This window comes from Natrix helvetica, assembly GCF_964273705.1.
Source record: "Natrix helvetica genome assembly, chromosome: 1".
NCBI classification, from domain to species: Eukaryota; Metazoa; Chordata; class Lepidosauria; order Squamata; family Natricidae; genus Natrix; species Natrix helvetica.
The window spans coordinates 95,485,844-95,511,286 of record NC_138548.1 but is presented as its reverse complement, the minus strand read 5'-3'; the positions used below and the strand labels follow the sequence as shown (position 1 = coordinate 95,511,286).

The window sequence follows — 25,443 nt, the reverse complement described above, 5'->3', positions numbered from 1 at the left end:
AGGCAGCTAAGTCCTGGTCAGATATTATATAGAAAGTTATGTTTTTTTTATTGTGGGCCTATAATTATGATTTCTTCCTTATTATTCCATTTTATTTATTAATATATTATTATTGTAACTTTATTGCTATGTTCCACAATCAAATTGTATCAAAATACAAATATGTTAAGTAAAATAAATATTTCCCCCCCTGTTATTCTCTTCAAACTTTCAGATCTCTCTCTGTTCCTTATGCCTACCAATGTTGTCCTTTCTGGGGTTGTGACTCTTATTTGAATTTTAATCCTGAAGACTCCAGCCTCCAAAATCAGAGTCGAGAAATCATAAATGATCAAGGTGAGTGCTCTGATACAATAATAATATATGCAGGTTGTTTAAAATTTAAAAGGATTCAATATGGTGTTAATAGAGTATGTGCTACTGTATTCAGATGTTAACTATTTTTTATACTTTGAACATAGTATCCCATTTAAACCTATTTAAACAGTCATGCAGAACATTTTGTTTCTACATTATATCATTTCATGATTAAGATCAGCGGTGGATGTGTAATCCATATGCTTGCTTGCCATGATTTGAGTATAGACATGTATAATATTTCTGGTCAAGAAATTCCAAAGCAATGGCATATCAGGGCCTGGTCCAAATAATTTTTATTACATAGAATAATTGAATTATATCTGAAGAAGGATAACTGCATAACAATATGCTTATGCTTGAATATATTTCCATGTAAAAATGCTATTCCCCTGAAAAGCTGTCCTATTCTAAAAGAATTTCTAAAACTTCTCTTTGTCCGGGTAGTCACTCAGAGTCAAGATTGACTTGATGAGAAAAAAAAGTTTCTTGAAATGTATTTTTTAAAAATAAAATATATGAAGCAGAATTTAATATTTCTGTAAGTCTGATTTTTTGGTTCTTTTAATCTAGGTGCACCAGATGTAGATGACTTAAGCAGTGCTGAAGTGAAAGAATCAGGTCAAACAGTAATCCACTGTACTCCCACCACAGGTACATATTCTGTGTCCACTTCCCTTTCAGATAAAGTTATCTTACATTATAGATGTTTGCTTTATTCATGTATATAATTAATTGTGTGATAAAGGATACAGGTAGTTTTCTTGGCTGTCCACCTTTTGTCAGATGACATTTTGCCTGCTCTTCAAAATATTAAAGGATGTGCAGTAGAGAAGGCATCTACAGCAGGGCTGTCAAACTCCTGGCCTACAGGCCGGATGTATCATGCGCTGGCCATGCTCACACCTAGTTTAGTGAAGGGAGGAAAGTAACAATATGTCACATGATGCTGCCGTGACGACGTGAGTTTGACACCCCTGATCTACAGCATACAGCATCTGCTTAAACGTTCTCTCAGAGACCTTTTACTTCTTAAAGCAATCTGTTCCACTGCCTGACACTAATAACTAATGTTTTTGCAAAGTCTGCTTCCTTTCCAGTTTGCATCTGTGGCTACTTCTCATGCCTTCTGCATGACATCATGATAAGTTTGCAGATAGTGTTTTGTGACTAGTTTTAATTTTCTCTTTTGCAACCTAAGCTTATTCAATGTATTCAATTATTATGATAGAATTTAATTTTCTGACTCTGATTTATTAATGACCTTATTAAAACATAGCACATAGACATGGCCTTAATGATCAAGAATATAATAGGATAGAGTAATGATGTCTACTGATGCAGATATGATAAGTTTATGCAGTATAAAATTGATTTTGTAAGTAGCTGCATCACATATAGCTTTTGATGAGCTAAAATAACGGTCCTTTTTTCATCTTTGGACTATATCTCTTCTATAAATAGCTTTGATTCCTATTTATGCAAAGCCTTATAAGTGTTATATATTTGTTGTTTTGTTTCTTGTTTGTGTTTTTATCTATTAGCTGTCCAGAGTTGCTATAGCAAGTTGGGTGGCCAAATAATTCTAAATAAATAGAGGAATATTATGCAGCCTACATTTTATTTCTTTTAACAACGAAATGAGGAGCTTCGTGCATATTATGCCGAAATCAAAGTGTACTTATATTTTTGGTTTTCCTTCATTTATCATGCTATTTTGAAAAAAAAAATTGAGGATTTTTCACTGGGTTGACTAATTATTGATAAATATGTTGGCTCTTAATAAAAAGCATATATTTTTCTCTAATTTATCCTTAATAAGCTGCTTTCCCCTTATTAATATGCAGCTGTTTAATTTTGTCAAAGATAACATGTCTGTGTGCTAGCATTCTCTCAGAATTCAGACTGACGGACAGACTGAATTCTCAAAAATTGCAGACCAAGGCTTTGAAATAAAAAATGCAAGCTTCTTCAGCATCCTTAGAAATATGCCACTGTTTCCAGAGATGGTACTCATGTACCGTACTGTAATCCATAAGACCCTCTTTACACTGATATTTTCCTATTTATCAAAAATAATGTCCTTTCTCATTCTTCTTCTAGCATGAGAAAGGACATTATTTTTGATCCATGATAAATAGGAAATTATCAATGTAAAGAGGGTCTTATTTTCTAATGAGGCAGTAGTCCAGGCACTTACTGCAAGTTCTGCATTGTCCAGTTGCTCCCAGGGAGTAATGTCATCCTGTTCAGTTGTGCTTCCTGCCCTGGGGTTTCTGCTTAATGCTTTACATCCTCACCATGCTTAGATATGCTGCTGCTTAGGAGGTTTGGAAGCAGATGCAAAATAGATTTTGTAGTAGAAGTATGAATAAGTGAAGTAGTGACCCACTTTCTTCTCAGTTTTACTAAGTGGAAGAGCAGAGCTAAAAAGTTATGAACAGTTGGCAAGCAACTTGTTTTCTGATTTTCAAAAAAAAAAAAATCCTTCTCCTCCTTTTCCTTTTCTGAAAATACTAATTGCATCAGTACTTCTATTTTGCACATATTCATTTATGAATGTATAAACGCTTCAGTCAAAGCTTCTTTAAACAGGGCAAAAAAACAACATCTTCAGCCAATGCAGTTATATTGCACAATATCAGAAATACTTGAGTATAACTGGTAAAAATATATATACACCAGTAGCAGAAGCTCTGCAACACGAATTTCCCGAAATTCTTCAAGAGCTTCCTGGCATCTGCGGGCCTAGAGATACTTGTCTAGCATTCTTCTTATTTATATCTTCAGATAAGCCAACAAAGGATTCGACTGTGCTCCAGATCATTGGGAAATTCCCCAAGTGCCATCTGGAAATTGGATCCAATCAAGCACTTATTTATATATAAGTGCAAGTCAGTTGATTAAGTGAAGCTTAATTGAATTTTGATCTATTTCACTTAGGTTATGAAACTGCTTCTCAGGTGTGTCTTCATTTGATTGTTATTTCAAGAATATTTTCTTACCCAATTGCTCCACCTACCTATCTTTTCCATTAATCTAACCTTGAATGTAAATGTTCTTCTTGTTTTCAGGAAAAAAATATATACTTGTCTGTTATATAATATGCTGCAACTAGCAACCTTTTTCTCTTAGCACATTTCCCCTCCTCTTTTTTAGGTGCATTCAAGCCATGTGAATACTTACTGGGAAGCTGGATGATTCGTCTTACAGTCTGGTTTATTTTTTTGGTGGCCTTACTCTTCAATATGCTTGTCATCTTAAGTATATTTGTTTCTTCTACTTCACTTCCTTTGATCAAATTGTTCATTGGCTTGATCTCTATCTCTAATTTACTGATGGGGATCTACACCGGTATATTAACTTTCCTGGATGCAGTTTCCTGGGGACGGTTTGCTGAATTTGGTATTTGGTGGGAGACTGGCAATGGTTGTAAAGTGGCTCGGTTTCTGGCTATCTTTTCTTCAGAAGGGGCAATTTTTTTCCTTTTGTTGGCTACTATTGAACGGAGCTTGTCTGCCAAGGAAATCATTAAAAAGGGTAAAAGCAGCCATCGAAACCAATTTCGAATTGCAGCCGTATTTGCATTCTTGTGTACATTGATAGCAGCATGCTTGCCAGTCTTCCATAAAGGAGAATATTCTGGGTCACCCCTTTGCTTACCCTTTCCTACTGGAGAAGCCCCTTCTTTGGGCTTCACGGTTACTCTCGTGCTCCTTAACTCATTAGCCTTTTTGCTAATGGCTGTTATTTATACAAAACTTTACTGCAAGCTAGAAAAGGAAGATCTCTCCAAGAACAATCAAGCTAGCATGATTAAACATGTTGCTTGGCTCATCTTCACCAACTGCATCTTTTTTTGCCCTGTTGCATTTTTCTCTTTTGCTCCACTCATCACTGCAATCGCCATCAGTCCTGAAATTATGAAGTCTGTCACTCTGATATTTTTTCCACTGCCCGCTTGTTTGAATCCAGTTTTATATGTGTTCTTCAACCCCAAATTCAAGGAAGATTGGAAGTTACTGAGATGGCACATCACCAAGAGGAATGGAACTGGAACAGTTGCTGTCAATACACAAACTGGCTGTAGGACTCAGGATTTCTACTACGATTGCAGCATGTACACCCATCTGCAGGGTAGCTTAACCATGTGCGAATGTTGTGAGTCACTTCTTATATCCAAGCCTGCACCATGTAAACATTTAGTAAAATCTCACAGTTGTCCTGCTCTGACTGTAGTGCCTTGCCAAAGGCCTGATGGCTGTTGGTCAGATTGTGGTACACAGTCTGCCCATTCTGATTACGCTGATGAAGAGGACTCATTTGTATCGGATAGTTCAGATCAGGTGCAGGCCTGTGGACGTGCTTGCTTTTATCAGAGCAGAGGCTTTCCGTTAGTTCATTATGCCTACAACACCCCGAGGATTAAAGACTGAAAGGCTTTACTGCAAGCAATCCATATGCTAAAAAGGAGGAAGCATGATGCTTCATATAGACCATGCCTGTTTCATTCTTTCATCTGAAAGCACTTTTATTAATCATTGTATGATATTAATTATAAATAAGGGATGTATACCTAAGTACCGTGAGCTATACATTTTAAATAAGAGCTGTTGCTCCTTCTGTAAATAATTAGAAAACCAAAATTTGTAATCCATTTTTAAAAACCTTTTTTTCCCCAAGCAACTATATATTTGAAGCTTATTTCCATGTTACACAATTTTAATTTCATTTTTTGTTGTGATATTGAACCTGATAACTTTTATAAATAAGCACAAAACAGCAGAATATTATAGATTTTGGGGGGAGGAAACTGGTCAGGGGGGCTGTTGCTAACTTTTGTATAGCATTTTTGACTGAATCTCAGGACAATTTACTGCAGGGCCAAAAGATGGGAATATTTTTCCCATATGCAACTGTGAGATAAATACAGGCAAAAACATTTTTCTTAGGTCAAATTATGGATTAATTTGTTTATAATTAAAACTATTTATTTCAGCCAAATACTTACCACCCCTATAATATATTCTGAGTAGTTTGGCATAGTAATTTTTATTTTGAGAGTACTGCTTGAAAACAATTTGAAACTGATCTTTTGCATACTTAAATGGACATCAAACTCAGGTTTTCTGCACTAATATTTAACCTCTGATGAAAATATATATTATTAGAACATTCCTACAGTCTTGAGATTCACTTTGGAGTTCTGCCATAATAGTTGTTTCTCGCCTCTAAAATGGGGATGTTCTTATCTACATATATTGGAAAATGGGCTGCAGACATTTTGTGGGTTTTCTAATACCTCTTTAAGCAATTTTCACAAAGGCAACAGAATACTCAATCACCCTATAATCTTAAATGTGCATGTTGGGTTATATGTTGTTTTGACAGCAAAAAAAAAAAACTACTTTATGTACATGAAAATCATTTTAAAGTATCATTTTCAGTGAAGCTGTAGCAAATACTACAATCTTCCCCAAATTGGTGTTCTCCAGTTGCCAATTAATTAATAGGCGATCCTATATATCTGAAAGGTACACAGCTAAATCTGAGGTAGAATATATTAACAGAATAGGTTTTATAGGAGTAAAAACTGGTGGCACAGTGGTTAGAGTGTACTATTGCAGGCTGTTTCTGCTGACTGACTGCAATTTGCAGTTCGAATCTCACCAGGCTCAAGATTGACTCCGCTTTCCATCCTTCCAAGGTGGGTAAAATGACGACCCAGAATGTTGGGGGCAATATGCTGACTCTCTAAAACCGTTTGGAAAGGGCTGTAAAGCACTGTGAAGTGGTATATAAGACTAAATGTTATAGTGCTATTGCTAAAGGAGGCTGAGATGTTCCTAATGTAGAGACAGAACAATGTAAAGTACCTATACTTGGGATTTTTTATTTCATTGTTATGTTACAGTAATGTGAAACCAGGCTGATTTTCCTTAAAAGGGCAAGCAAGGAGATACACAAATCATTGCATTTTAGAATTAACCTTTTTCTTTAGTTATCAATGCATATAAGCTACATCTTTTCGAACAAAAATGTTAAATGAGAGCAATTCTACTGCCAAACCAGAAATTCTGGCACATATTCTTATTAAATAACATTAGAATTGCAGTTAGGAAAGTTAAACTGTACATAGTGTGCATAAAAAGATTTTTTCTTGGTTTGTAAATTATTTGATAGAACACTTGATGGGAAATGTGGCTTCAGTACCTTTTGTTAATTAAAGCTACCTCCTCAAGTATAGAAGCTGCCAGTAGCAGAATGTTTAAATTGTGGTTTATATTTTTTTCCATTGTAAATAAACTTCAGTTGTATATTGTTACTGTAATAAAAGCCAGAAGCTTCGTGTACCAAAATTACTTAACTTGTACAAAATATGAGCTATTATCATTCTTGTATACTATAATTTTGTAAGCCTAAATTGTTCTTAGTAAAATTATAGAAAAATGAAAACAAGAAAGTATTCTAATATGTTCTGTTGTCATGCTTACATTTCTTAGAGTTATATATGTGTGTGTGTGTGTGTGTGTGTGTATATATATATATATGTGTGTGTGTGTGTATGTGTGTGTGTATGTATGTATATGTATATGTATTTGTGTTACAACCCCTGGTATGACTATATATATATATATATATATATATATATATATATATATATATATATATATATATATAGTCATACCAGGGGTTGTAACACAAATACATATACATATACATACATACACACACACATACACACACACACACACACACACACACACACACACACACACACATATATATATATATATATATATATATATATATATATATATATATATATATATATATATATATATATATATGAATGATATATAACTGATATAATGAAACCAATTGAGAAGAAGATCCTAACCATAATGTGGCAATTTTGGTATTTGGGTTGTGCCCTGAGGTTCATGAACTACCAGATCCACCTAACTGGGTGTGTCCACATCTGGGGCATGATATGTCAACACTGTCAGTTGGTATTGCTATCTTTCTGCCTTCCCAACCAATGCAGCAGTTGGCAAGAAAGTCTACAACAGTATGAACAGCAGCACTCTGGACTCTAAGGTCAGAGGAGGCATCCAGTAAGCCATAAATCAAAGGGTGGTTCATCCAGGGCAGGAATTGAGAACTTGGCTGTCTTGATAGTGAGGAACAGTCTAGAATAAGTTCCAAAGTGACTTCAAACAGATGGTTGCATAAGCAGGGATAACATCTGCTTGAAAGAGGTTTCTCTAAAAAGGGAGCTGTTCTGGACCTATTTAGGGAACATTCAAAAGCTGCATCCATAATGATGGAGACCGGTTATCATATATGCATTGCAAAAAGATTCAAACAATCACTAGAAGGGAGCAAAGAATGCTATCCACTGATCATCTGGATTTTTGAAACATGTTTGGGAGTTTTTAATTTTCTAAGATTGCAGGGAAGAGTGATGGTTGGAGGTACAATAGTGGCTGCCACTTAGAATAGAGCTGGAAGGGACCTTGGAGGTCTTCTAGTCCAATCCCGTGCTCAAGCAGGAGACCCTATACCATTTCAGACAAGTGACCTCTTAAAAATCTCCAGTAATGAAACACCCACAACTTCTGAAGGTAAGCTGCTCCGCTAGTTAATTGTCCTCATAGATAGGAGGTTACTATTCTAGGTTGCTTCTGTCCTTAATTAATTTCCATCCATTGTTTCTTGTCCTGCCCTCTGATGCTTTGGAAAATAAATTGACCCCCTTTTTTTGTGGCAGCCTCTCAAATACTGGAACACTGCTATCATAGACCCCCTAGTCCTTCTTTTCTCTAAACTAGCCAAATCCAAACCCTGCAACCGTGCTTCATGTGTTTTAGTCTCCAAGCTTTAAAAGTGCTCTTCTTTGCACTTTCCCCCCCAAAGTCTCAACATTTTTTTTTGGGGGGGGGTAACTTGTTAGCCCCATGTTAGCAGGAAAAGCAGCGTAAAAAATATATTAATTCAGAACCTGAAGGGGTTCGAGAACGGATTTTGCCCGAAAAGCTTCCTAATTCACATTGCAGCAGAGGTTGGGGAGGAGGGGAGAAAAAGAGAAACATGCAAGCAGCGCTCGAACTCCATTGTTTCCTCATTCCAAGCCTCAGCCTCACGGGGAACTTAAACCCTTTGGCTAAGCTTTGACATGTCGCGCAAAAACACTCGCGCCAGCTTGATGCCCAGTAGTGAAATGAAGATTCGCCTGCAATAGTGACGGAGGCGATGCATTGTTGAAGTAACTCAGCCAGAGACAACTGGACGGCGAGAGAAAGCCGGGAGGATTATAACAGACCCACACATGCAGTTGTGGGCTCTGAGCATTTATTAAATCGCTGTAAGTCACCCAGGGAAGGAAAAGGTTAAAAATGAAAGCTAGCTCTCGGGAAAAGTAGATAAGTAGGAGGAGCCTAATCCCACGCACCGCCAAAACGGAGCGGGGACCGAGACGCTCTAAGGCGGGCTTTCTGAGAGAAACGCAGGGAGGCGTCTCTGTTGCCATGGCACCCATAGCACATAGTGATTGGTGGAGTCGGCTGTGCCGCAAGGACGAGTGGGAGCCGAGTAGGCGCTGCGGGTTTAGAAGCGGCGGCCTCAGGTAGCGTGGCGGCGTGCCGTCCTTGGACCGTTGAAAGGGAAGGGGGAGGCGCGAAGGTTGGGGGTGTTGATGGGCGAAAGGAGAGCCCCAGAGATGGAGGCGAGAGGGGCTGAGGCCGTAGCCTCGAGTAGCGGGGTGGGGAGAGTCGAGCGTCTTTCGAGGCGAGGAAAAGTGGGGTCCGGGAAGACCTAGAGCTCCATTCGCTGCTTTCTTCGCAGGTACTAGTCACCATCATGCCTACCTCCGAGCCCCCCAAAAGCAGGCGGGAAGCAGTCTATTCCTCCCCTGCTAGTTCTGACGACGAGGGGCCCGGCAAGTCTTCCTCTTTCTCCCTGATCTCTGACAGTTTCCATCCAGAGTTATCAGATTTCCACCATGGGGGAGAGGGAGAAACAACAACAGTCACTAGCAGGGGATCGAGCATCCCTCAGAAGATGAAACACCACCATAGGTAATGTGTCACTCGCAGTGCAACTTTCTACTTTTTATTTATTTATTTATTTATTATTCGTATTTATAGACCGCCCCCTCTCCAGAAAGGGACTCGGGGCGGTGTACAGTCACTAAAATGCGTTATAAAATACATACATTAGACATTAGATAGATGATAGATAGATGATAGATAGATAGATAGATGATAGATAGATAGATGATAGATAGATAGATAGATAGATAGATAGATAGATGATGATAGATAGATAGATAGATAGATAGATAGATAGATAGATAGATAGATAGATAATGATGATAGATAGATAGATGATAGATAGATAGATAGATAGATGATAGATAGATAGATAGATAGATAGATGATAGATAGATAGATAGATAGATAGATAGATAGATAGATAGATAGATAGATGATAGATAGATGATAGATAAATAATTATAGATATAGCTAACGGTCCCAGATAGTTCGGAAGACGCATTGGAAAACTATATTTAATATTGGTGGAAAGCATTTTGTTTATCCGAACGCCTCTGCCCTGAGGTGCCACAAACTGAAACAAGGAATTATATCACTACTGGACAGAGCCTAGATAATCTGCAAAATGGCAAAAATTCCCCCTTTGTTCTTTTGTGCAGTATTGCTGCTTGTTGGTGCCCAATAAAGTGTCATCAAAGTTACCCCAAAGCACTGGAAATGGCATCTACTATACGGGAAAGTGCATTGTGGTATTTTAAAATACCTTAGCTTGGTTAACGGCATATTTGTCACAAAGGCTAATCTTCACTATTTTACAGTTTCTAAACTAACTGATAAGAGAAAATGGCTTCTGCTTTATGTACTGCAAAGAGCCATATTAGATTGAAGCAGTTTATACATCTTGCAGGTATTTAAAACTTAGAAATCCAATTTCTTCCCTCAAAATTTATTTCTCTTATCAGAGATTTATTGGATATTCCTTTCCCAAAGAGGAAGGTGTTAGAAAGTTAAAATGATAATATCAATGAATAACTGAAAACAAGTTTGGTGATTACTAAATATTTTAAGAAATAAGCTAAATATTCAAGTACTTTACATCCAAGAAGAGGTACAAACATCAAATTTTTATAAATTGGTCTGGGAGTTGAATATCCTCCAAATTAGATGGAGACACATACATTGGGATTAAACAAAATCAGAGAACATTGCATGAATGGCTTATATAACATTGAAAATAGGCAAAATTAATTTTATAAAACTATTCTAGTTGCTTTTCAAATATCCATGTTTGGGACTTGTAGTAAATCAAATGACCCTGGATCAAATAATCACTATTATAAAGACATTGCCTTGATTAAACATGCAGTTTTAAGGGCAAGGCAAACAAAGCTGTTAAAATAATCAGAGGTAAATTGCAAAAATGATAATCCTGATTAATGGATCACTTTCCCTAAACTCAACAATTGTGTTGAGACTTCACCTCAGAGTATTCCTGCTTAGTTGGACCAATGTGTGTCTGAAAGACGCCAGGTTTGGAAGGTTGAAGAAATGATGCCTACAAATATTAGTATTTGGCAAGACTTATCTTTACTATGACAGGAAGGAACTTGATACTTATTCCTAGTTCTTGTAGCAAGTGTATGTTTATTAAAAAGTAATAGAAAAAGGAATATTATTGGATTACAATATATTTTAAGTATTTATTGTTTTGTATCTATATTTAATGTGTTTGAAGAATTAAAGTTATTCATTAATGTACATCTAAGATCATTTCCTAACCAAAAAAATCTGGACAGAAACTTCACTATCTTCCCCCTGCATCTTTAAATTGATAACCATTATTATACATTATTGTAATATGATAGGGAAATAAATATTATATTCCATAACAAGGCCTCATTATTTGAATTAATTTCAAAAGCCATAGTATAATTAACTTCACTGCACGTCTAAAATTCAAAAACATGCATCTGAATACTGTGGTTGTTTCAAAAAATCCAGGGTACTATGGTAACGATTGCATACTGATATGCTAGCAAACAATGATATGATAGGACTGTATTCTACTGTATCATAAAGACCTTAGTGAGTCATAGATAAAATATCCTGATTATCATTTTTATGATAATATACATTTTTAACTAAAATTGAATTTAGAGACAATCATTTTCACATATATTAAAAATACATATTTGGATCAAATAAATTTAATCATATCATTTTTTCCCTCTTCCTAATGTAATTATGAAAAATCTGCAATTCTGAAACACATGGGTTTGGGCTTTTGATATTCTTTAGTATGTATGATTACAATATTCTATGTATGCATTGATCACACTCTGAATGAATGTTTACATTATACTATACAATGTGTGTGTATACACACCCACCCACACATACATACAATACAGAAAAGCCATAACTTCTGTGACAAGTATACGTTGAAAAAAAAGTTTATTGGAGAAAAACACTTTCATTGTAATTGAATTTATTGCTACATATTTCTGTATACAGGAGGAGAGACATTGTGCTATATAAGTATAACTCTGTGTAACATTGGATGAAATCTACTAAGGTTATACTGACTTTCACTATAATACCATTTTCTCTCTCCTGTGACCACGTTCTGTTTTCCTACAGAAGCAGATTTGTAGAATTGCATGGAGAGTGTTAAAGGGAGAGAAGCCTATACAGTAGCAAACAGTAATTTTGGGGCAAAGTCCCATAATTATAGTAATATTGTAAAGAACAGTTCATAATATTACTTGTTTCTTGTTTTTAAAAAAAACAAAGATTTGTTTTAAAATGGTATTCATTAAACCTATTGCATCTGATTTCTTATTTGTCAATTCACAGTCTGGAACAAATTACGGACACAAATAAACACTCACCTGCTCACAATAATCTTTCACCATGGGAAGAATGGTTCCTTTCCAAAGAGAGAGAACTACGTGCTCGTTTACAAGCAAAAGCTTTTGAGGTGAATACATAGCTTATTATCTTTATAGTTAACAATAGACTATGAGACATCAAAATGCATACTTTCCCGATTATTTTTTTAAATACAGATTGTTTTTTATATTTTAATCATATTTGCCATGCTTTTTATTTGTTGCTTATGTCCTGATTCATTACTAGTTGTACATATTTTTACTCTGTTGTATTTATGTTATGCTTAATAGAAGCTATTACTTGCATTTTACTTAATCAACTCCCTCCTAAACATTTAAATTTAAAATGCAATGCTTTTTAAAAAAAGAACCCTACATATGTATTGAAGCTTTAACACATTAAAAATGTGTGCTTTCACAGGTAAGTGAAGTTATATGATCCAGGATAAGAGATGGTTGGCTGTAAAAGTATATTTTGGTTGACATATGTTGTGATAAACTGTAGTATGTTACATGACTGTTAGAGATATATGTTGAGCTTTTGTGCCTTTCAAAATTAAATTTATTTCTAAAAAGTTAGTACCCTTTTTGCTCATGAACTTAACTAATTTTCTAATTATATTCAGAATAGCCTCATTTCACTTTTTGAAATGATGCAGCCTTAATGTTGTTTGCATTACCTGCATTTTATGAAAAATTCTGTCATTCCAATGCCATCTATGCTGATGCACATTTTTGACTATAATTCAATAGCAATTTTTGAATGACTGGTGAAAGTGTTTATTGTCATAACTATTATTTTATCTACCTAATGCAAACCAACCTGTAGTTTTCGAGGTATGAATTCTAGTAACTGAAGAAACAATGAGACTTTTGGCAAAGAAGAAAACTTTCTCTAAGTCCAAACCATTGTTAAGTAAAGAAATGAGGGTACCAAGTGGTTCGTGTGTGTTCTTCAATTTTGTTAAACATGCTATATTAATTAAACAACAGTTAGCAACTGAAACATCGCAATAAGCCACCAATCATGTTTTCATAGCACAATCATCCAAATTTTCATGTTGGTGTCATTATTATAAAAAATATAGAAACCTCTCCCAGCACCTGTTTAAAATAACCGGTTTCTTAATTGAGAAATGACTTTAGCATCCCTTGCCTGCAAGCCATGCCCTCTGCATATCACAAGGAGGGGTTGTAAGTTCCCTATTGAACAATGCCTCTGTCGTGGTGGTGGTGGTGGTAGTAGTGCTGATCAAGTGGAGGCTGTTACCCATTATATTCTTCACTGCTCTGTTTACAATGGGATCAGGCCCAAATTATTAATGACAGATGAACTCAAGGCCTCCAACCTTGCAAAATTAAATTGTTTCTAACAGTCAGCAAACAAGTTGTTGTCATTTACATTTAGAAATATTTAAGATCTTAGTTGTATGCTTTATTGTAACCTTTTACTATGGTTAATACTTCTGTTACTCTGTTTTATAATTTCACTATGGTTAGTTTATTGTATTTTATGGCATCTTCATATGTTGTGAACTATGGTTACAACAATAAACATATCTACATTACATAAATCATGTTTACAAATCTTAAGAGCTGGGTTTACACAATACGCTAAACAAGAAAACAATTTACATTATGGCTTAGAACATTATAGCCCAATCAGTATCAGTTAGAGCTTCATTAGATCATAATGTTGGATTGTAGCCAATAATTATACAGAGATGTTGATATCACTAAATAGATTATTCTGTTTCATTAGTTTATATATGTTGGATATTATGCATGGATGCCACATTCATGTATTCTGAGCAGAAACATGAGAAAAGCAGAAAGATTAGGTTAGTAGAACAGACCTGCACAGTCTTGCTTTCCTTCACACAGGGAACTTGAGCGAGAGAATTCAAGGTCCTTACATTTGATCAAACATCAGTACAATATCTACAGTGTTCAGAAATGTAATGATAATAATGGTCAGACATTTGACTCCCTTACCGATGTTTACCATGATAAACTGTTCATTAACTTTTTTTGAGTGAAGAAGCAATCTGGAGTTTGATTTTATTGCCTGCACAAACTGGGGTTTCTAATTCTTGGAGGAAAATTCATCTTTCTCAACAAGGGACATTGATGCCAGTATGAATCATTGCCCCCAGTCAGTCAGAAGTAAAATTAGTATGTTTGGCACATTCAATAAATGCACGAGCACATTGTATTTTGCAGTTTAAGTCAGTGGGATAGCTGAGAAGGAAAGTCAGGGCAATTCCGCAATTTGCCAAAGTCATAGGGTTAATCCTTTTCTGCTGAATACATTTTGGGGTGACTTGGAGAATGGCACTTTACAGTTAATGTTCTGAAGAGTAGAAGCATTTGGACATAGGCCTCAAAACATGAATTTCAGCCTGTGGATCTTATCTAGAAACGACTTGCTTCAATGTTTATTGTTTTCATCAAACAAGCTTAAATTACAAGTTTTGGAAGGACAAGACATCCAAGATATTCATTAACTCATGCAGCCCCCTTATACAACTGCATACTTATTCATTAGAGAAAACTTCATGATAAGTTAAACACACACATCATAATGAAACAACTTGTAGCAAAAAGATTTCTGGAAGTTATTACTTTCATTACTTTAAAATAAAACAAGTTTGATGTACTTTGCAGTGAGAACTGTATTTGGATTCAAAATTGCTGTGGTTTATGCAAAGTAATCAAGAAGCGAAGAGTAATTTCCATCTCTTTCAATAGGAAATGAATCAGCAAATGGAGAAAACAAAGGAAAAACAAGAACGAGAAAGAAAAAAATTAATTGCTGAAGAGAAACACAAAGAGTGGGTCCAGAAGAAAAATGAAGAGGTGAAAAGGGTGAAGAACTGCTTTTCTCTTTCAGCTATATATTATACTTGTGACATGGCATTTAGTATCTATTTTAATGTGAACCAAAATAATATTTTAGTTCCTAAGCTTTAAAATCCACTGTAGATTTTTAGTTAGATTTTATTTTGGTGATTCAGCAGGAATTAATGTACTTCCTTCCCCATAGGATGAAAACATGACCTTTCTTATTCTGTTAATAACTGTGATTAACATTGATTAATTAATACCAGATAAACATATGTATATTCTCGGAATTAGGTTGCCTGTGGTATACTGAGGACTTTATTTCTGGGTAGTAGTTTGCTCAGTTTCAGTGCCACTAATGAAGTATAAATTCATCACAGTTAAATAGAAATTCCTGTGGGGTTTTTTTGTAAATTCTTCTTGTAACAACATTGGCTTTCTGCTGATTTAATATTAAAGATTGTTTAAATTCTGTTTTCTATTGATTTGAGTTTCAGGCAAGAAAATAGATGAGATTTAAACACAAATTATATAATTCATAACCAAATAATTTAGTTTATGCTTACATTATTTATGATGATTTTTATATACTTTGCAAGTAGTTCAGAATACTCTTTGCTGTATAACAAGCAGTGTTTCCTCATTCTTGTCAATTTTCAGACAAGTGGAACTGCAGATTATAGAATTTCCCAGCCAACTTGGCTATTGTTAAGAATTTGGGGATATGTAGAAGTTGCAAATTTGGGAAATATGCACTAGATATTGGATATCAGATAGAATTAAAAACAGCCCAACTTTCCTCTAGTTGTCTGGAACATACTTTTATTCAAACTACATAATAGAATTAATCTATTTTGGTAACCCATGATGTGAAATTATCAACATTTAGAAAATATAATAGGAGTGACAAGTTTTTATTATTTGTGATGCCTATTTTAGTGTTTAAATGCCAATTTTAATGTTTACATCAATTTTGTTGATTTAGAAGCATAAATTCTATTACACATGGTATACTTTGCTAATCAAATTAACAGGTTTTGCTTTAAATGTAAAAATTTAGATTATTCAGAATATTTGAAACTTATTTTTATAATGTTCGCTAAAACTTTTCAACAAGATTAAGAACTAAAAAAAACATGAAACAGAAAAAAGAAAAATTATTTTAGATCACAAGTGCATTTTGCTTTGGCATTAAGTTGTGTTCAATATACAAAAACAAAAATAAATGATCTACTACTATCACACATTCCTATTTAATGTGTTATTAGAAAACATTGAGAGATAAACATATCCTTAACATTTTGTGCATCCTAAAGAATAACATTAATCATTCAAAATGTTTTGGATTTTTCAGAAACAAATATTGCACTGATTTTTCTCCAAATTTCATATTTTATAATTAAATTTTAAGTCTGTTGGCTTATAATAAAATATTGAGGATATAAACTTTTAAAATATATAAAAAATTTAAATGGAATTCAAAGCAAAACAATTCTGGCTCAGATTTAGAAAGGTGAGTTCTTTAAATATTACATAATTGATAGAGAATGAATATCTTTCATTCAGCCTTGCAGTATCAGTTGCTTTAATATGATACAAATGCTATATTAATTACAATAGCCCTCATCAGTTTATAAACCATGCTTATACAAAAAGAATATTATATCTAAAAATTAGTAAGCCTTGTAGAATAAAATTAATATATGAAATAACTTGTCAAAACAGGAAGTGTTAGCATGCAGACACTTTTAGTGAAATAACATACTTTGAGCATCATGTTGCCAATAATTAGGTAAAGACACCAGTTGCTGCCTAATATCTTACACAGCTTCCCATAGGCATGAAATATTTTCTTGAATTCTATTTTAAATATGTAAAAATGAAACACATAGATACCAAAATGCTGTTTCATCTATGTTAATTTATGATTATTCCAGTTCCTTATTCATTACCTTAGTATTAGCTTTAACATCTAATTATTTTAACACTTTATAAATAACTATTATAATCTCATGTCATTAAAAACACATGTTATTTTCAACTATCATGTTCAATCAGATTCTATGCTATTTAGTACTAACAACTTACATTAGGTTTCAACAAAAGACTAAAATTGCAACTTCTCAAATAATACATAAAAAATAAAAAAATATCTGTTAACTGTGCATTCCACATTCTACCCAGATTCTCCAACAAAAACACTGTCCCTTCTGTTCTCAAATTTTACCACTATAATAACTTAGCATAGTTATACTATTAAACTTTACTTTCTATTTTATCTGATGATAATTCATCTTAACCTTTGAGTTTAGGCCATAGAAATTGTCCAAACAGTTTAGGAGCCCCACAGGCATATACTGAGATTAAGACCTATATACATATTATACCCAGAAAGATTCCAAAACCATCAATTACAGATATGTAAAATGCCAGCCGTTTCCAGGTCATGCTATCCCTGGGGCAGCTTAGCAGTTTATTGTCCAAAGCTGATGCAGTTTGAAGCACTCCAGACATGACTTTGCAGACAAAACAGACCTGTTTCAGGGCTCAGTCACTCTTGGGGCATCTCCATTCATTTCTGGCTCACAGGATTATTTTCCAGAAGCTGCCAAATAATCCAAGAATGGCATGGTCCAAAGGAGATTTAGCAGCTAGGTTAAAATTCTAAATGCAAATTTAACAAAAACAAAAATGTTATATAACTAGTAAAATTGTTTTGTAAGATAAGTACACAGTGCTTTAAATTCTTTATTTTAGAGAAATTAATAGAATAATTAAGTTCTGTTCACTGTTATATTGTAATTTTTTGTTTGCCATTCGTGTCTTGCTATATTTTCTTCCTGTGGAGGCACTGTCGACAAATGGAAAACTCAGTTTTGTTGACTGAAGTTTCAGGCTGCTTTTACTAAATACAAAGCACAAACTATACTAGTTTTGGCATGTTCAGATGTGCAGAGTTGATGTTTTGATACGTGCTGCTGCTTGATGTTTTGCTTTAGAGATAGTTAACCTTCAATGGTATCTAGGTTGTTTTTGGCTGATGCCAGCAGGCCAGGTTCATAATCTAAAAAGTATAGTATATATACATTTTAATAAGGAACAAGTCTTGCAGCAGCTTATGGCTGATACTATTATTATTATTATTGTTGTTGTTGTTGTTGTTGTTGTTATCTTCTGGGCTCCATTGGTATCAATCCAACAGCATTGCTTTGCTTAGCATAATACCATATCTTAATTATTTCAAGTGGAAATTTATGTTTTCTTTGTTAAAAAAGAGTAATCAGTTAGGGCAATTATGCTGCAGTTTAGTAAAAAAGGTTTTACAGAAGAAAGTGGAAATGAAACAGTCCTTCTTTCATTGGATCATGTCCAAGATTGGCTTTGACAGATTCAATTTACAAAAGAATAGTATCCTTATAAATAGCCATGGTATATAGGTCAGGTAGTAAATCTGCATAGGGACTTATTACCTTCAAGTACAGATATTATTGAGTAACCAGAATATCAATAACTTAGATTTTCTGAGGAGTAATATTTCTATATTTTCTAAAATAATACTGTCTGCAGGAAAGAAAAGAAAGACAGCGTAAACTCAAAAAAGAAATGAGAGAAAAGGAAATAAAAGAGTTCGAGGAAATACAGTCAAAGGAAAAAGCAAAAGAAATGTATAAGGAATGGTTGAAGAAAAAGAATACTGAAGATCTTCAAAAAAAGAAAGACGAGAAAGTAAGTTTAACTTAGCTTTTTATTTGGAGAAAACCTATAACTGACCTTTCTTTTTTGGTGTAAGTTAGTAATATTTTAAAAAGAATGAGTTTCTTCCTGTTTTTTTCTGGATAAAGACAATTGGAGCTTGTTTGTTAGGTTTAAGACTGAAGCACAAAAAATCCACAGTTGTGAGGTATGGGGAAGATGTTTTCAGTGATGAAGTAACACTTGTAGAATATTTTTCCACAATAACTCATTTTGCATATTTGACAGTTTCTTTCAGCACAGTGGTTTTTTTTATACACATGTTAATCTAGCTTTCTAATCTGCTTTCTCTTTGAGACATCTATATATTTTGGTGCTATATTCATTTATTGTTGAATTTTAAATTATTGTATATATTGTCCTGAAATATCTGTTATAATGTGGTTAATACAGTAACTACTGTGAACAAAATGATTAACCAGTTAAGTAAAAGAGTAGCTGAAATAATTTTACATATATGTACACACATTCATTATGCTCTTCCCTTAGAGAAATTGGTGAAAAGGAAGACCAAAAAGTTTATAGTTTGGTGGAATTGGTGAATTTCTCAGAAAGAGACAAGTGGTTTAAAGAACATAATAAGACAATATATGATCATGGAAGAAACAAGGATGGATTGCAAAGTATTATGTACTCATCAATTCTATTCCAGAAGACCAGACTACCTTTTAGATCTAGCGTATCTTTCCCTATTCTGTTATTTTTACAAATAAAGTATCATATTTTTAAAACTTCCATTCATTAATTATGCTTTTTAACCTTCCATTCTTCTTACATTCCAAATTGCAGTATTTCATGTGACATAATCATAAATACATGCAGCCATGAACATTGTCTACTGAGGTTTTCACAAAACTGTTAATTTGTTTATAAAATTTATATAGTTATCTGACTTGAACAGTGCAGATCTGTTGGCTTGTAATAGAAAACAATCGAAGATAAAAACAAGCGTCAATTCATTTTTAATAAGGAAAAACATAGACTCTGTTGTTAGGTCAAATTTCTCACACACACTGCATTCCCTGCTTCTATAGCGAGGTCAAAATGCTAGTAGGCTTTGCCAGATTTGGCTAGCATGTTATAGGCCAATTAGACCCAATCTTATCCTAAGGTGCTGACATTTTATGCAAGCCAGCATCTCTAATCTAAAGATTACTTTACAAGTCAGTGTGCTGCTACCCTAGTCCCACTGAAAGAAGGTAGATGCTGTATATTGTATCTGCTCAGAATACTGATTAAGTTGTAAATATTTTGCTGGTTTTAAATCTGGATCGGAAAATAGAAACTCACTATTGGTTACAAGCACCTTTAAAACTTTTTCTTTCAGTGTGAGAATTAATCATGGGTTTAAATAATCCAATTCAGAATTATTTCAATCCAATGTCTTAAAAGTGTAAACTATAACTCGATTGTTTCTAGAGCAGCCAATTATCTTGATGAAATATATTTTTGACAGGTTGCAAGGCACTTTGTATTTAGATATTGTTACATGCCTGTTACTTTTGCAGGAAAAGGAAAAGCTACGGGAAGCTGAATTACAGGAGAAAAAAGAAAAATCAGAGAGGATGTTCAAAGAATGGCTGCAGAATTCTAAAAACAAGCCCCGCCCAGCTTCTGCTGGCTATGCCTATGTCAATGGGAAACTTGCAAGTTTGTATCAGTAGTCAGACAACTACTGTAATACAATATCTCCTCAACTTGTATAGAAATGTTGATTTTTCAGAAGTTTTCTTTAAAATATTAATGAGCCGGGTGATAAATATTTTGGATGTGAAGGGGCATTAAGAGCCAAGGTAGGCCTTCAGAGTATACTTAATAGCCTATAAATTCTGCATATGCCTACAAATATAACCAACTTCATTATATATAGAAAATAGGTTAAAATGTGTCACATTGTATTGCTGTTACTAGTGACAACAGACCTTTTTTTAATCCTCCTGGCCTAAGAAAAAAGAGAAAGACAGAGAGGTTTCTTTTTCTTTCCAGTGAAGATAAACACAAGATAGTATCACACAAGGTAACAATTAAATGATTACTGGATTGTCTGGGACCAACCCAGGCTAGGGGTGGAGGTACACTACAGAATTCCAGAGAAGGGGCAAATGCAGCTGAAGAAGATATGATTAGGGGTATGATGGTTTTTTGTTTGCCAAACAATATAAAAATACCATGTGCTGCTGTCATGAAAGCAAATTCTGATTAATATTTGAAAGAACCTATGTAATTTGTAGACCAGAGCTGAAAAGAGTATCAATGGTTTTAGGTAAATAAAAAGTGCAACTTTATGCCAGAGAAATCAGTCAAGAAAAGCTCTTTAAATCTTCATGTTATCATGACTAAATCAGGTTATCAAATACTTTATAATTAATCCACTGCTTTCTTCAGTTTGAAGGTAAAGTTTAGCGCGCATACTAGTTCTTAACTATTGCTTTCTGAACTTTTCAGCATACCCAGATGGAAATGCCTATCCAGCTCCAGCCTTTTGCAACCCCATACCTTGGAAACCAATCCCTGTGCCTCCTCCTAAGGAAGAAAAGTATGTTTCAGTGAAGAAAAATAAGAGGCCTCTATCCAGTCACACCCATAGATCTTCATCAGTGCTTTTTCAAAAATCCAGGAGTAATATTTATCTTGGATCATTATACAGACTTCATAAATAGCATAGGCATTTTGTACATAATATTAGTGAAGTTTAAAGTGTTATATTAGGTGTGACATGTAAACATCTATGATTTCTTGGCTTTTGATACTTTTTCATTTTTTATTGTTAAAATAAAGCACCTAGTAGAAAAATAAATGGTAATATTTTCATTTTGTATAGGATCTCTTGTGAGCCATATCTTTGTGTTAAATACTTAAAACGATTATATTTACATATGCAACTTATATTGCTTTTTTGCTTTTTTTGAGCTAGCTAATGTTACAAGATCACCACAGCACAGTGGAAAAATAAATCAAAGTTGTGGCTGCAAGCTAAAACTTAAGATTTTAGTCCATTTGGGCCTATAGAGTCAATTAACTATTAGGTTTTATCTAACTATGCTTGTTAAACTAACTTGCAGAGTGTGGAGTTGAACATTTTTAATATCCTATTTATTGATTTGTGAAATGCATCCCTTTAATATGAAACAATCGATATGTGTTATATTTGTAGTATATTTTCTCTTCATCTTAGTTTTTCTGATAATGCTATTCGTTTGTGGTAGCTAAATGTATAAATAATATTTATTTTAAATCTTAAGCTAGCAGAAGAAATAGGATTTTTATACAGTATATAGTGCACCAGCCAGTAAATACAATTTGTAATTTCTAAAGAAATTATTGCATTTTATGTTTTAAAAGCAATTGTTTAAGGAATAAAACAAATTGTTACAAGACTAATGATATTCATTAATGGTTTATAAAATATAATGCACATTAAAACATAAAGTTGTTGATTATACATAAGCAGTACCCATCTTCATATAGGTTTAACAAAATAATGCACAACTAAAGTGTATTCTGTTACAATACACTTACCAGTACTAAAGCGGACAAACTATGTTTGGTCATAATTTAAAAACAAGGGCTGTTTATCCAGATAGGCTTTACAACCTTTCTATAGAAAAGAAGTCACTGCAACATTGTCTGAAAAATAAAATGAAAACTCTTTGATAGAACATTTTTAAAAACTATAAACATGGGGATAGATACAAACATTAAGCATCAAAAAATACAATTTAGTGATGGTAACATTATTAGAAAACTGATTAGAATGAAATCTATTTGCCATTAGCTGGAAATCCTGTTTTGGACATTCTGAATATTATATTATGTTCAAAAAACCTTGTAGAGCCAGACCATTTTCATAATGTTTGAAGAATAATTTTAGGAATCTTTTTTTTCTTAATGAACTAAAAGAGTTTTATTTTTTAATATTTTGAGCAACCAGGCAAAGAGGCTTAATTTTTGAAAGTATTAGACTGTAATCCTTTTTTCTACACATTTTCTGTCCTTATAGAAGAGATTTGCATCAGTCATTTTAAAAAGGCTCATACAAAATGAATCATAGATGAATTCAGTTTGAATCTCATTAGCATATCCAGTTTTTTTTAAATAGCATGAGATATTGACAGGATTTAATCTATTCACAAAAGATGGTGCTCTGTAGTTCCAAATGCTACAGGTAATTTTAAACTGCCTTGCAGAACATGGTGCAGAGCTGTCTACAAATTGGCCTTTTGTAAATAGAGCTGACAGCAATAATTCCAGTGATGTTGGGTAGTTGGGTCAAACTTGGTTTCCCACAATGCCTCTAATATCAAAGAACTTCAGGCTATTGTGGAGATTGCTCAGTTATCAGATGCTGCTCTCAGTTCCACAGGACTCAATATAAGCAAAGGGAAATATCCCTTAAGCAATTGCTCAAGAGTGCCTCATATTGGCAGCAGCCCTATGTGTTACCTCTACATTTTTATTATTTTTCCTTGGTGTTTACTGGATGATTTCAAACATCTCAGGATTTATAAACTTAAAAAAAATAGCTGTACATGTAATACCTATTTTCAGGGCCTGGCTTAGAAAAAAAACTAAGCTGAAGTTGCCATGTATACTTTTATCCTATAATTATTAGATTCTTCACATTGGAATGCTGTAGCTCATTCTTCATCTTAAATCCCATGAAGTCTGAGAATGATTATGCTGACAATATAGCATACCATTCTCAGCTCAATAGTGCTCTGAAATTCTACTATAGAAACATGATGCTATGGGGGCATAAAGAGCTTGTACATCAGGCTTCCAAACACTGGGCAGAAATATAAGCGCTTCCAGCAAAACATTAAGGGCCGACCTAATGTATGATACGAGACTTGCTTAGATAGGGGTTATTAGTAATTGCTTTAAAATAATATTAAGTAATACTTTTATATACGTTAAGTGCAGATTGTTATACTACTTCTCTTATCTTACTCACTGAATCTGGTCTTTGTAATTGCAGAGTTGTAATCTCAACCCAAGCCCGTCTGTTTGGGAATGCTGAAGACAAGAACCATGAACCTAAGGCTGTTAGTCATTAATTCCTCTGCTTTCCTTTCCCAGCATGCATGAAATGCGTGAAATAAACAGAAGGCATAGTACAGCATTACTGTGAGAGGTAGTATTGATGGAAAAGTAGATGGAGGGTGCAGAGTTAGAGACAATATTGTTTAAATGTTTTCAAAGGGATACAATTTCAGAAGAACTGCTTTGTTCATCCAAGTTATTTCTTCCCCATGTCTGAAGCTATGAAACAGTCTCTCCTTTGTTTAATATTATTCTTAAGAGGAAACAAAATAACAATGAACTCTCTGATTTAACCAATCAGTATATGTGCGAAATATGCATACATATCTGCATTGGGTGCTAATTGTGGCCAAAGAGATGCATTTTTCTGTTTCCATAACATGGTTAACAATTTTTTCTAAAGCTTCCATTGAAATCACTGAAGGGCTTAGGAGAATGTTGTGAAATGCCATAGTTAATAAGAATGAAACTGTTTTTTAAAAAAACCCTATGTATAGAATTAAGAGTTATCTGTTAGTTTGTTATTGATTTTTTTTAATTAAAGATTTTTAATTCTGTTGCCAGAGGCTTTAGTTAAGAAAATGCATCATAAATTTGTAGCCTAAATTGAATTCTATTAACGTCTTTTCACACTTTTAGTGATAATTTATTTTAGACTAAAACATACTTAAAGCAAGAGGTATCAGAAAAACATAATCTTAGATAAGAGATCAGTGATGAAAGCAGCAGCTGAGTCAATTATATTAAACATTATTAAGAACTAAAGAAAAATATTATATTTGGCTTCTAAAAACCAATGGAATTTGATTAGATAATGTCATGAAGAATGAATGTCGCAAATGAAGTATTTCTGACAGCCCGAAGAAATTTCCTATACTTTTCTATACAGTTTCTGTTGAGCATATAAATGCACGTAATCCTTCCACTGTAGGGCTGTTGCATTTTCAATATGGAAAATGCTGAATGAGGGAATAGTCTCAATAATTCCCCATGAATGTCACTCAAATTAAATCAGATGCTGCAGATGGAAAAGCCAAATTATGTTGGCTTGCATGAAAGTTTAAAAATCCCTATAATGCAGGATTGTTGTTCAAATGAAAACTAATAGTGAATAAGTCTCTTTGCTACAAATATTTACATTCAACACGTGCCTGCAGCAGCTGGTGGTTTTAAAATGCTTTTGGCAGCAGGGTTATTCATGAATGTTCAAACTGGGCTTCATCAGATAATTTCTGGGTGGAGGTAAAACCGGATTTATAGTATCATTTTTATGGCTATAGTTGCTTTATTTTATTTGGCACAAACGTGGACTAGGTTGTGTTAAGAACAGTGAATTGCCCAAAGTCACATAGTCTGCATAGTATAAGACAGATGTCCCCAGATTTATTCCAATACATTTAACTGCACAGTGAAAAATAATTTATTCCAATACATTTAACTGCACAGTGAAAAATAAAAATACGTTGTAGAATAAATGTAGAAGAAAATAAGGTATTTTG

General features: G+C 33.9%; 2 protein-coding genes across 5 annotated transcripts in view; both read left to right on the top strand.

Moving 5' to 3' along the window:
• The window catches only part of LGR4 (leucine rich repeat containing G protein-coupled receptor 4), a 74,524-nt gene extending 67,704 nt beyond the window's left edge, over window positions 1-6,820 (top strand). The window contains exons 16-18 of the mRNA XM_081934119.1: window positions 215-336; window positions 931-1,011; window positions 3,517-6,820. Coding sequence (XP_081790245.1) covers window positions 215-336; window positions 931-1,011; window positions 3,517-4,793 — 1,480 coding nt within the window. The 3' untranslated portion in view covers window positions 4,794-6,820. The remainder of the gene's footprint in view (window positions 1-214; window positions 337-930; window positions 1,012-3,516) is intronic.
• Window positions 6,821-8,855: 2,035 nt separating this feature from the next.
• On the top strand, window positions 8,856-24,487 carry CCDC34 (coiled-coil domain containing 34). Of its 4 annotated transcripts, XM_081932938.1 has the most exons (8): window positions 8,856-8,986; window positions 9,205-9,437; window positions 12,270-12,393; window positions 15,056-15,172; window positions 18,716-18,874; window positions 20,410-20,551; window positions 21,347-21,437; window positions 23,880-24,487. In XM_081932938.1, exons 2-8 carry the CDS (start codon window positions 9,220-9,222, stop codon window positions 23,956-23,958), a joined length of 930 nt encoding a protein of 309 aa, XP_081789064.1. In that variant the 5' UTR covers window positions 8,856-8,986; window positions 9,205-9,219; the 3' UTR covers window positions 23,959-24,487. The 4 variants fall into 4 exon arrangements, with proteins under 4 accessions (XP_081789064.1, XP_081789063.1, XP_081789061.1 ...); XM_081932937.1 differs by lacking the exon at window positions 23,880-24,487 and having other exon boundaries at window positions 15,056-15,163; window positions 21,347-22,274; XM_081932935.1 differs by lacking the exon at window positions 23,880-24,487 and having other exon boundaries at window positions 21,347-22,274.
• The last annotated feature ends 956 nt before the right edge of the window (window positions 24,488-25,443 follow it).

What these genes read in the sequence shown, in the direction of transcription:
- CCDC34 (XM_081932935.1), top strand. Translation starts at nt 9,220, where the DNA reads ATGCCTACCTCCGAGCCCCCCAAAAGCAGGCGGGAAGCAGTCTATTCC. An exon ending in AAGATGAAACACCACCATAG is followed by an intron (nt 9,438 to 12,269) that starts GTAATGTGTCAC and finishes GTCAATTCACAG; the next exon opens with TCTGGAACAAATTACGGACA. An exon ending in TGTCAATGGGAAACTTGCAA is followed by an intron (nt 20,552 to 21,346) that starts GTTTGTATCAGT and finishes TGAACTTTTCAG; the next exon opens with CATACCCAGATGGAAATGCC.